Here is a 13066-nt window from a genome sequence, read left to right as displayed (position 1 = left end):
TTCCTTGCCATAACCCAGATAATCACACGAAATAATGTCATCAACGAATAGTCTACACGCTCTGAAATAGTTTTAACCTAATCATTCCGCATAGTATACAATCAAAAGTTAATTATAGATATAAAAACGTCCTCAACCTAGAAAATGAAAGCGTGATAACTATGGATTTCGAAGTGTGCCAAAAAAATTAACATTACAGTTACGTGCTAAAATTGTGATAGCCGTTTATTCGTGTCTCACAAAATGAATTCTATTTTTTTTTTTTGTTTCGGGTTTTACAAAAATAAATATGTACATATTTGTATTTAAATAGTATATCCGTCTTTATCTGTTTTTAATGGACCGTGAAGAAATTCTACCAATTTATTTTGTAGACGGTGCTAATGAACTATCGGATTGTTCCAGAAACGATGCAATAAAAACGAGATTTTATTTTATTTTTCTCAAATTATTTTTTCATGTTGTTTATTTATAGTATATGATTATATGTCAAATCGTTAAATACCACCGACTCGCGTTCAATTATGACAGATGGCATTCAACAAAAGATCTCCAAACATTTCGTTAAAATGTTTTCGTTTCCAATGTAATTATGCAACACAATGGAACAAAAAAAGCTTGTTTTATGTAGCACTATACTTATACGTTGCTGGACCAACCTGATTTTATGTGACTACCTAAAATATTAATAGGTAGATACCTAAGTTACATAGAACATAACTGAATGACTTCAACCATCCTGAAACACATTATTGAAGTTTCAAGGAAGTCGTCGTGGCCTAACGGATAAGACGTCCGGTGCATTCGTGTTGAGCGATGCACCGGCGTTCGAATCCCGCAGGCGGGTACCAATTTTTGTAATGAAATAAGTACTCAACAAATGTTCACGATTGACTTCCACGGTGAAGGAATAACATCGTGTAATAAAAATGAAACCCGCAAAATTATAATTTGCGTAATTACTGGTGGTAGGACCTCTTGTGAGTCCGCGCGGGTGGGTACCACCACCCTGCCTATTTCTGCCGTGAAGCAGTAATGCGTTTCGGTTTGAAGGGTGGGGCAGCCGTTGTAACTATACTTGAGACCTTAGAACTTGTATCTCAAGGTGGGTGGCGCATTTACGTTGTGGATGTCTATGGGCTCCAGTAACCACTTAACACCAGGTGGGCTGTGAGCTCGTCCACCCATCTAAGCAATAAAAAAAAAAAAAAATTGTATTTGTAGAACATGGTTTACACGCTTCCAACCAAAACGCATGATTGCTTCGTGGCAAATACAGCTGTGTGATTTGATAATAATCCTTAAACACTAAAAGTAAAGCTCATTAAAAATATTGATAATTACTTTTTAAACCTAAAAATTTTGCTAAATGAATCTCATTTCGTATCGTATTCTTAAAAATTGATTTATTAAAAAAAAAAAGGTATAGCTCGTATTGTATTGACGAGTCATTTCATTTCTTAAATAAACAGTATAAAACGTTCTAATCATCACGCCACGTGAATGTGAAAGCTTATAACCGGTTTGATTAACAAATATTTTATTCATTCGCAGATCTATGGACTTATCTACCGTTCCTCTACTCCTGCGTGTCTTTTGTCGGCGTTTTAATGTTACTAGGTGAGTTGTTTAATAATCGATTTAATTTAATGAGGTTTAATAAAAACGAAATGAACGTATTCGTTTTATAAACGATCTCTTCGATATATCGATTATAATCGAAATATTGCCGCGAAACGTCGGATGAGGTAGGCTTTAAGTCTATGCAATAGAGACAACGACATTGTGTTTCAAGTTGACTTAGACATTTATACTTGACTAGCGACCCGCCCTCGCTTCGCTTCGGAAACTGTAATTTATTATTGATTTCTCCACTATTTAATGGATGTTACTATACATATAAACCTTCCTCTTCAGTCACTCTATCTATTAAAAAAACCGCATCAAAATCCGTTGCGTAGTTTTAAAGATTTAAGCATACATAGGGACAGACAGATGTAGGGATAGAGAAAGCGACTTTGTTTTATACTATGTAGTGATATCTACCAGCTGATCACTTGATACTAGGCGTACAGAATAACGAGATAGTGTTATCTCTAAAACTGACGAAGCTTGTCGTCAAAAGGAACGTCATGCCGCTAGACGTCAACAAACTCGACTTTGAACACAAATTACCCTCGGACATTATCCTCTGACGTACCCAACCTGTTATTTTCTACAACGACTCATTAATGTATACCACGATTTCGACCATGGTTTCTTGGGGCGTTCATAAAATACATTCTTCTTCATTTATCCATTGAAAACGAAATATGACCGGATATAGGAATTATCTTATCGTGCTTTTCGGTATATGTCGTAATAATTAAATTTGAATCGATTATGAAATAGTTTTTAAAGATAGTGACGCTTTGTAATTTTCCATCTTTGAACCTCCATCGAATAAAAAAATATCTGTTCGCCTTCTCTACATTCATTCGCCTGAAATATGTACGTAATTCCTTATCTAATGGTAATTAGGGTTAGAATAGATTGCTATATTTAACTTATGCTTGTTCCGAGTCTTTTGAGTTGTCCTTGATGCGCTTACCTTTCTGTGCGGTTTTTTTTGCTACCATTATTGTATTCTATGCGTATTCTGCGAACACGATCTATACAGATTTACTCATATTGTTTTATTTATAAATGTTAAGAAAATGGAAAGGAAATGCGGCTATTATTGCCTTTGTAGACCGATGAGCATAAGACCCACTTAAAGGTAAGTAGTTACCGTCGCTCATGGACATCAGCTATTGCTAGGAACACAGTCAAGCCACTGCCTACCGCTAACACCTTATTAGTTGCAGATATCGTACAATTTTGAGATAATCCTTACGAATAGACTTGTGACATTTAGGCTATGTTTAAATTTCTATTTTATCTTTGTATCTATTTCTCTTATATATTATATTTCTATTTATTCTTCTATAAAATATTAGTGCGTACTGCACCATCATACCCACTGTTTCAGTGACGATATTCATGCGCTCATTTGAAGGATTGAGACAAGCCTTATATCTATTATACAGTATAGATTTACGACCTAATTTCTCAAGGGGGGGTGAGGCATTGTGATTCCCATGGGTTTCGGTAATATAACACCACATAGGTGTTCTCGCATTCTCCTGTTTACGCAATAAACAGAATTTGTTTTAAATATTTGAAATAGTAAAAACTCAAGCAAGGAATGAGTTACTATTATTAATTAAAATAAATGATTACATTGTATACTAGACCAGACTCGATTTATTAACAAAATGCTATTAATGGAAATTAACAAACTTCGTGGCAAATATATTATTATGAACAAACATTTTTAGCGATACGGCACGAGATACAATGAAGAGATACAAAGATATCGTTAAATTAAAATAAGACAATACGGCCACAATTGAACAAAATTTCGTTTGACAGAACAAAACTCTAAACTTTCTAAATCGACAACAGTTCTTCAGTGTTTCCAAAATTAATTATCGTCGTCTTCTTCGAAATTTTCTTTCTTGTTCAAGAAGTATTCGGTCAAGTCACGGTGCTGTGGAAATTTGTTTTCCAAATCATTAAAACTTGTTTCGTATTTGTCATGTTCATCCAACTCTTTATAAGCCTTTGTTAGGTAAAGACGCGCTTTGTAGCTGTCTTCGTTAAGACGCAATGCCGAATCGCAGTCTCCGACGACCTGGACACAATGCATATTTGTTTTAGAAGAAGAAAATAAATTAAGTTTACTAAATTTCATTTTGTGGTAATTGAAATTAGAATTAATCCCAAAGATAATTATCGTGAACGTGGAACTGACCCATTGATAAAAGTAATCTTGTCGTGATGCCACAATAAAGATAAAGACGTCGTGTTAAATGTAACGTTAAATTGTTTTTTAATTTGGTACGGCATTTTACAGTTATTTTTATTGTAATAAATATCATTCAACATGATGCGAATGGTGTATGGATATTTTTCATGTTATAATAAGTAGATACACATTGCTTGAAATTCGTTTCGTGATTGATATTGACTATATGATTTGTTTCGATTGGATCGTTATTAGTATAGTAATAACAGTAACTGTTGCAAAATGGAACAATTGATTTATGATTTTCGAAATAACGATAACATTATAATCCAATCGGTCCACCTGACAGTCTATGGGCAAGGCTAAAAATTTCATACGAATATGATGCATGCGGCACAAATGCGAATGTTAAGATGGATGTGTGGAGAGACAAGAATGGACAAGATAAAGAATGAGTATATCAGAGGAAGTGTGAAAGTAGCCCCGGTAAGCAACAAATTAAAGAGCGGACGGTTAGCGTGGTATGGACATGTGATGCGTAGAGAAGATGCATGTGACTAGGAGATGTATGGAAATGGTAGTGCAAGGTAGAGGGAGAAGAGGTCGACCGAAGAAGACATGGATGGAGTGTGTGAATGACGATATGAGAGAGAAAGGAGTGAGTGTTGAAATTACGGCTGATAGAAGAGAATGGAATAGAAAAATTAGCTGTGCCGACCCCACCTAATGGGATAAGGTGGAGAAAAAGAAGATGATGACGTTGAAGTAGCAATCAATACTGTAAACTTTACCTTTTCGAAATAGCCTAATTTAATATTTGTCAAAGCCCGATCGCAGTAGAACATTGGGTTGTCTTTAATTTGTTCGATAGCACGATCGTAACAACCGAGAGCTCGTTCGTACTCTCCCCGCCGAAAAGCTTTTACCGCTTGCGTTTTGAACGTATCTGCTTTCTCTCGTCTGATCTTGCGGTCGAGAGCTCGTCTCTCTGCGTCCTTACTGACTTCTGCCATCCATGTTTCTTTATCGATTTCACTCTAGAAATTCGAATCATGTGTTAAAAAAAGGCTAATATAATTTCTAGGTTTCCTACCTAGTATATATAGCCTATGTATACGTACCGCCACAAATACAGAGAGATGGAGAAGTCTCTCAAAAGCCGCAACCATGCATTTAGACATACGTAACCACGACCACTCCGCCAGGAGTGTACGACTGAGAAGAAGAATATATAGCCTGGCATCGTTTAAATAAAGTTGAGTTTATTAAAGTAAATATTGTAATTCGTCGTATATATTGAATACTAGTAAAAAGTAAAATATTTTTGTATTTAATATCAACATCTATGCTCAATGGGAGAATGTTGTATAACTATAACAGATATACAATCATTTATTTTTTGCTCAATTATCATACCGAGTTACTCTGCAATTTATATAATGACACTACTGACTCGTTAGTTGACCGAAATATGCAATCAACAATTGTAATTATAGAAATATATTAAACCATATACGAAAATTATCAGGTGTGAATGAAATTGAATGGATAATAAAAATTGCCAATGAAACGTACATATTTTTGTTTGCTTAGATTTGGCTGAATAAACTTCAGTAGAAAGTTGTTATGCGAGATCACTTAAGTCAATTTATGAGATCGGCTTCATTTCATCAATAATAGATGCGAACAGAAGTAACGATTTTTTAAAGTGTAATTGAAGGCTTATGGAATTAATCTTGCGTTTATCATTTATTCCCTATAAAATCTCTGACATTTCAGTTATCAGCTTCACGGTTTACGTAACGTGCCTTATTTACACGCACGAATGCTTTCTGTTACAGCAAACTTCACTTAAAGTTAACCTATATCCAGAATATGTGTAATGTTTAAAAATAAAATGCAGATACATTCCGGTCTTGGTTTGTTTGCAGTGTCTACTGCGTATCTGTTTAGTATGAAAATATTTACACTGACAACGTAAATACGGACAACAACACGAATAGAACGTTTTAAAATAAATTTTATTCTTCTAAATAACTTATTCGGATGAATACTGGTGCTCTAAGTCGAAGGGAACAAGGAATTCTAAACGCACATCTTTTTTTCTCATCTATCCGCTAATAGAGAGTACGTTATGTAAATTAGGTGGATGTTTATTTATAGAGAGGCAAGCCAAGTAGCTTTCACTGATAAAAAAAAGTAGGTATTCAGTACACGTATGTTTACGTTCAACAATCAATATACATGCACGTACCAAACACTGACATCACTGTTTGTGCATTCTACTATTTATACCCGTTCGACATTGGTGGAATTTAAATGCAGTGCCTATACTGTAGGTACTCATGAATGATTGGATTTCTTCAAATGTTGATGTCGCCGTTTTACTCTATTGTACTGTAATTTCTCGGTTCAGACCAGATACCTTAGTTTTATGAGAAATCGCAAGGTTACGTTGCATACATATGCAACCTATGTTACAAACTAATTTCTCTCTCCTATCTAAATAATGATTCACAGCTTCATACTACTACATAATATAGTTAAAATAATTCCAGTATCGGAGGTGGAAATTTGGAGGATACGAAATATAATGTGTACATGTGTACATACTCTAACAGAAACTAACTGGAACCTGAACTTTTCTCACTAAAAATTAAAAAAAAAAACTATTCGTCAAACCTCTCGGCACTCAACGCTAACCGATGCTTTCGAACCTCCTCTGCAATTAACATTTTAAATAGAACAAACAACGTATTAGCCACGTGATAATCATTAGAATTCCAACTGCTAAGACTTATTCGACGCCGGTGCATGTCGTAATAAAAATAAGTGACAGAACTGCGATAACCCAGTTTTAATAACTCAGTAATGTATATTGGACGGTTATGTTCGACTTGCAACAATGTTGTTACTAGAAATTTCTATTAGGTGAATCAACCGTGTTAAATGCTTCACGCGTCCGAAGATTTAAAAAATAGGTCTTGTTTTAACAGAAATTTTTAACTTGAACATAATATTTATAAAATTCAATAAAGGTATTGTCCTCATTGTCTTATTGCATTAGACAATTTGCAAAAAATTTGCTAAATTTGCAATTTGCTAAAAAATTATAATTTGCGTAATCACTGGTGGTAGGACCTCTTGTGAGTCCGCACGGGTAGGTACCACCGCCCTGCCTATTTCTGCCGTGAAGCAGTAATGCGTTTCGGTTTGAAGGGTGGGGTAGCCGTTGTAACTATACCGAGACCTTAGAACTTATATCTCAAGGTGGGTGGCGCATTTACGTTGTAGATGTCTATGGGCTCCAGTAACCACTTAACACCAGGTGGGCTGTGAGCTCGTCCACCCATCTAAGCAATGAAAAAAATAAGAAAAAAAAAATAAGTCGATAGACATCGAAACGCGAATCAAAACCCACCATAGAACACGCAATCGATTTTTCTCTATTGAATTGCAAAATATGTCCCACGGCTTAAATTGTAATGCATGACTACTTCGCCGCAGAAATGGGCAAGACTGTGGTACCCATCCAAGCTTGCACATGGTCCAGCGATTAGGTAAATTTCATGTGAAAATAATAATTTGAGAACATATTGTCATTGTTTGATATCATTTGATGCTATTAAATAATTTTTAACGATTTATTGGACTCAAAACATCTTTTGATTCTAAAAACAAGTAGTCTTACCGAGTCGTCGCAAGTTTTCCTGGTTTTTTTATTGATAACAGTTCTGTCGTCTTTAATATTCATGGTAACTTCTTCGTCCAGTATCACTTTCCCTTGTAGATATTTATCAGCTAAAACCTGGGCTGCATCTGCCTTTTCTTTGTCTCCGCTAGCCATGTCTCTAACTAAATTTGATACATCACCGATCCTTTTCATGAAATTATTCCATTCTTCGTTTAGTTCCATTTTATTGTGATCTTTCAATGCAGGATTGAATAAAATCTTGTTTAGAGCCATTTTTGTGTGAAGGTTTTACAAAGTAAATGAAAAATTTACTTTACGAATTGACTAAATAAAGCGCATAGCAACGGTCGTTAAGACCAAATAGTACAATGTAATCATTCGGGTTTTTTTAAAGAAATAGCATCGCGTTTTTAATTTAATTTTGTAATGTTACACATTTTTTATTACTGTTCATATACATTATTGTACAGGACCAGTCTGTGGTCTGATGATCGTGATAATGATATATTTTTAATTTTCACAATATTACTGTGCCTCCAGCATACTTTGTTCGGTGTACTGATATCGGGTGATGCGAATTTTCTGTTTAAATGCTTAGATGCACGTATGAACGACATTGAAAACAAGAAAATATCGTCGTGTAGTAAAAATGGAACCCCCAAAAAATTTAAATTTTAGGTAATTCCTAGGGCACGTTGAGAACCCACATGGGTCAATAATTGTGTTTGTGTGTATTTATTTATTCCGAAATTATCAAACGTTTCGGTTCAATCTCTTTCTGGGTCAACACATCGACCGAGAATGTCAGTAGTCAAGCGTCGATGACCGCCGGACCAATGCCTCGTGGGAGTAGGGAAGAAATACGTAAAACATTTGTTTCATTCGAGTTTTGGCTGCGGATTATTAAGAGACAGGCAGTTTTAGTCGGTCAAATACGACTTGCCGCGCATACCAATGCGCAGGAAGATCTGTAGAGATCATCTTAAGACAAAAACACCACACTTCAGTTACTTAAAATCATAACCTTTTTATCAAATCTTCATATCTCAGTCTATAAATGATTGTCAGTCACTTCGACACTTGGGATCTTTGGTGTCATTCTCTTGTCTTCTTTTTATAAATTATCTCTAAATACTTCTCGCATCAGAATGCATCCGCTAACATGTTCATTGTTTCCCAATGCTAGACTGTTAAACTCAAAGTATGTTTTTTATTGATTGCTTTAATTACGACCTACCTGATGGTCGGTGGTCATCGATCCTCATTTAGATCAACAATGTCAGGGGCGTAGCTTAGACACTGCCAAATTTCTTTGATTCATAGTTTATATGTACTTCTTGTAAGTAGGATCATCAGATTTCGCCGTCATTCAAATTTGCTTTACGTAGGTACTGCTCTTTGTGTGCCCAAATACCTTGTCATGGCCTTCAAGTAAATGCCTGAGCTGACTTTTAACATACATACAAAGCTTCCTGGCTTTATCTGTATTTGTTTATTGCAACCTATTAATATAACGTGCGTCTTGAAACGAGGTCTGAATGGAGCCCTCAGAGATAGACAAGAACCTTCGTAGGCCCAAAAAAACTAACGGAACGGAAATCAAAGGTGAGATTGTGTGCGATCAGCGTGTTTACGAGTCCTTGTACCGCCTTGCGAATCAGCTTGTATCTATTTTTGCAGTAACACGTGATTTAACAATAGATTATACTTTTTCGTTTATCTCGGTCACGTGTTTCGCGAAACTTTTTGTCCAACAGCTATTTCGGTTACTATTAAATACTGTTCCGGCGTGAACATTAAAATTTACGTAGCGGGTTGACATTTACATTCATGATGTCCTATTGTCGGATCTGAGTGCGTTACTTGTTCGCATTGTTTACTGACGAAAACCACCCCTTTCTTAAAAAATAGGCAGAAGAAAGTCATTTTTTTTTTGCATTGGTCAGTGCACGGACCGTGTCATGTTAAATTGCTATTCGTAGGCTAAACAACTGAATTACGTCACTAACCTTAAAACATTAAGTCGAAGTCTTAATTAATTGTATTTTTTAACGACTGTCCCTTCAAACAGGAAATTTGCAGCAAAAATAATTAGGATGGTGATACCTACGTAAATTTATAATATTTGGCCGATTGGATTTTATTAATCCTTTATAATAAATAGGTGATTTTATTTCTTGATCGCGCCAGTCGTAGTGAGCAGGTGTGTCTTAGTCTCGTGTTTATAATTAATTTGTAATTTTCGTCGGCGCTGCTCTGACGTGTCGATTAATTTCCACTGTTATAATAATATGTAGCTTTAAAGTTTTTGTTGGCTCGGAAATATTTGGTCAGTTTGAATTTAATAACATTTTATACAGTCATTGAAAACATAGCAGAGTTCAACTACAAAATTAATAGGGCTCTCTTGGAACGAGCAGCCATTATAGATCTAGGACTGTTTTATTTATTACGTAGACTAGACATAGACTACCGAAGCCCATAGACATCAACAACGTTAATGCCGACCACGATGCCACCTACCTCGTGAAGTTTCTGTTCTATAGCACAGCAGCAATTCCACCTTTCAAACCAGAATGCATTACGGCTTCGCGACAGAAACAGGCGGGGTGGTGATACCTACTGGCGCAGACTTACCAGATCAAGGATGTCGCGCCGATATACCTATTAAAACTATTAACAGTGTGACTATTTTATTCTACACCCTTGTGAGAAGTATCTTGTCTTTCTGATCTGGTCACTATCCTATACTATGTACTCATATAAATCGAATTAATGCCGATCGAATTCGTTTCCTTACCTTTGCATGAGCACAGGCGAATGTGCAGGCTTGTTGGTATTTCCTTAGCGATTTCTACGTTTCAATATATACCCTTTAAAACAGACGTAAACTCGTCGATATATTATTATAACTGTATAAAATAAATTGCAGTGTATTATGTAGGTTTTAGTCAGAACTATAAAGTAAGCCTCATAATGTGTATCAATTGCACAAATAATAACAGTCCCACGATTTTAGACTTTACAGTGGTGTCTCGGTGAAGTCACGTGATGGTCCCGACATATTTTCAATATTTTTGTGTTCATTCAACACTTATTGATATGCGTGGTATAACTATTTTAAATTCTCTAAAACGATTCTTTACGATGTTTTTTTCCCTATTTATTCGCTGGTAGCCTAAAGGGCTATTCCAACTTCTCGCGAACGAGTAGCCTCAACTGCGATGTAATTTTTCAAAATCTTAAAATATATCACTACATAGTATAAAACAAAGTCGCTTTCTCTGTCCCTATATACCTATGTATGCTTAAATCTTTAAAACTACGCAACGGATTTTGATGCGGTTTTTTTTAATAGATAAAGTGATTGAAGAGGAAGGTTTATATGTATAATAACATCCATTAAATAGTGGAGAAATCAATAATAAATTACAGTTTCCGAAGCGAAGCGAGGGCGGGTCGCTAGTATAATTTTAAATGAACGCTGTTCACCACGACTCTGTAGGTTAAATATAATTTTGCAATTACGGTTTCATTTTTTTGGATATGTAACTTTTATTATTAATTTTCGTAAGTTTATTGTTAAATAAATAAATAATATTAATAAAATTATATTGACTTACCTCCAGTAGATCTTCGGAATAATAATGTATTGCTGTACATCAACTGTCACGTTTCCGAATATAATTTATGCGTTGTATTTTCACAGATTACGTAAATATGTGTTTTATAGACTATACAATTTTTTAAGTAATAAAACGTTTGCACACTTTATTTGCAAACCATACAGGCGATTGTCATGCACTTGAATTATCTGTGGATTTTAGTCCTAATTTGAAAAACATTATTAATAACGTTTCCGTTTTTATTTGAATTAAAGCCAAACAAGCGTTTGTCATGTACTTGAATAATTAATTATCTGTGGACTTTAGTTCAAATTAGAAAAATCCTATTACGTTTTTATTTGAATTAAAATATAAAATATTATGTTTTTAAATTCAAATATTCTATTCAATTCAATTATTTAAATGTTTTCGGGGGCTTACTAGTAATTAAATTGTTTTTGAATCACAGTTTTCACGCCTCTTGGCTTCGTGCGTCTGTTCGGAGTTGTCGGTGGAGTTCTCGTGAAGCCGCAGTTCCTCAGAGATCTCAACGAGGAGTATTACATGTATTCGTTCGAAGAAGAGACAATCCGACGGCGAATCGACAATGCTGTCGCAACTGGTATGTACAGCTACTTTTTTTTAATTTTTTATCGCTTAGATGGGTGGACGAGCTCACATCCCACCTGGTGTTAGTGGTTACCGGAGTCTATAGACATCTACAACGTAAATGCGCTACCCACCTTAAGATATAAGTTCTAAGGTCTCAAGTATAGTTACAACGGCTGCCCCGCCCTTCAAACCGAAACGTATTACTGCTTCACGGTAGAAATAGGCAGGGTGGTGGTACCTACCTGTGCGGACTCACAAGAGGTCCTACCATTCAAACAGCGGTCACCGTCCTCGCCGAACCCGTCGCTTGCGACGAAGGGCTCGACGAGTAAATTAATCCACAGACACAGCCCACTGAGTTTCTCGCCGGATCTCCTCAGTGGGTCGCGTTTCCGATCCGGTCGTAGATTCTGCGAAGCACTGCTCTTGCTAGGGCCAGTGTTAGCAACACTCCTGGTTTGAGCCCCGTGAGCTCACCTACTAGTTCAGTGAATCTAGGATAACCCCACGAGGTTACTAGAATAGGTAGGGAAAAAAAACTCGCATGTTATTATCTAAAATGAAAGTTTCAAAAGCACCAGAAATCAAAATAAATCTTCGAAAATAATTTCCTTCTCCTCTAAAAATATTTTAATATGAGTAGTATCTCAGTTTGTTTGTTATGCAATTTCATATTTAGCCTGCCCTTCATGATTTCCTATTCGTATCGCGGGGGCCTAGATAATTTATAATCTACTAACGTTGGCTCGACCGTCTTTTTGTTTATATCAATCACATACATTTGTGTACAGTAATCCCCCCTTATAACACAGCACAGTACTCTTAAAACGCATTTTCATATTACGCGATTTCAGTCTCCCGTATAACACGAATATTCTCCCATATAACGCGGGGATTTCACACGTTTTTATTTATTTATTGTTTAGATGGGTGGACGATCTCACAGCCCACCTGGTGTTAAGTGGTTACTGGAGCCCATATACATCTACAACGTAAATGCGCCACCCACCTTGAGATATAAGTTCTAAAATCTCAGTATAGTTACAACGGCTGCCCCACCCTTAAAACCGAAACGCATTACTGCTTCACGGCAGAAATAGGCAGGGTCGTGGTACCTACCCGCGCGGACTCACAAGAGTTCCTACCGCCAGTAAGCTACTCAGTACTCAGTACTCAGAGTACAGTAAGCACACGTGATACTATTTCAGTACTGTCAAATTTATAATGATTTGTACAGTTCATAATTAACTTCGCGTACCTTTGCACTTTGTGTCAATTGTGCTGTTATAAAATTGAATTAATTTATTAAATTTGTGTTCCTAGTTT

The 13066-nt window shown here is 35.9% G+C and overlaps 2 protein-coding genes across 3 annotated transcripts in view; one reads left to right on the top strand and one right to left on the bottom strand.

The window, feature by feature from the left end:
- lili (LMBR1-like protein lilipod) overlaps positions 1-13066 on the top strand; it is a 38303-nt gene that overhangs the window by 7556 nt on the left and 17681 nt on the right. Inside the window, exons 4-5 of the mRNA XM_028173075.2 lie at positions 1555-1620; positions 11598-11750. Of these exons, the coding sequence (XP_028028876.2) occupies positions 1555-1620; positions 11598-11750 (219 nt within the window). The remainder of the gene's footprint in view (positions 1-1554; positions 1621-11597; positions 11751-13066) is intronic.
- Positions 3316-10749, bottom strand: LOC114242072 (tetratricopeptide repeat protein 12). 2 transcript variants are annotated; one of them, XM_028173079.2, is made up of 3 exons: positions 7521-10749; positions 4621-4866; positions 3316-3571 (listed from the first exon to the last, which is right to left on the bottom strand). In XM_028173079.2, exons 1-3 carry the CDS (start codon positions 7794-7796, stop codon positions 3506-3508), a joined length of 588 nt encoding a protein of 195 aa, XP_028028880.2. In that variant the 5' UTR covers positions 7797-10749; the 3' UTR covers positions 3316-3505. The 2 variants fall into 2 exon arrangements, with proteins under 2 accessions (XP_028028880.2, XP_028028879.2); XM_028173078.2 differs by having other exon boundaries at positions 3321-3715.

This window comes from Bombyx mandarina, chromosome 09 (assembly GCF_030267445.1).
Source record: "Bombyx mandarina strain Sakado chromosome 09, ASM3026744v2".
Lineage (NCBI taxonomy): Eukaryota > Metazoa > Arthropoda > Insecta > Lepidoptera > Bombycidae > Bombyx > Bombyx mandarina.
This window is presented reverse-complemented; position numbering and strand designations above follow the sequence as displayed.

Coding starts and splice junctions, on each gene's coding strand:
- LOC114242072 (XM_028173078.2), bottom strand. CDS start 7,796: ATGGCTCTAAACAAGATTTTATTCAATCCTGCATTGAAAGATCACAAT. Junction 4,867..7,520: donor GGAAAACTTGCGACGACTCG/GTAAGACTACTT, acceptor TCGAATTTCTAG/AGTGAAATCGATAAAGAAAC. Junction 3,716..4,620: donor AATTAGGCTATTTCGAAAAG/GTAAAGTTTACA, acceptor CATTGTGTCCAG/GTCGTCGGAGACTGCGATTC.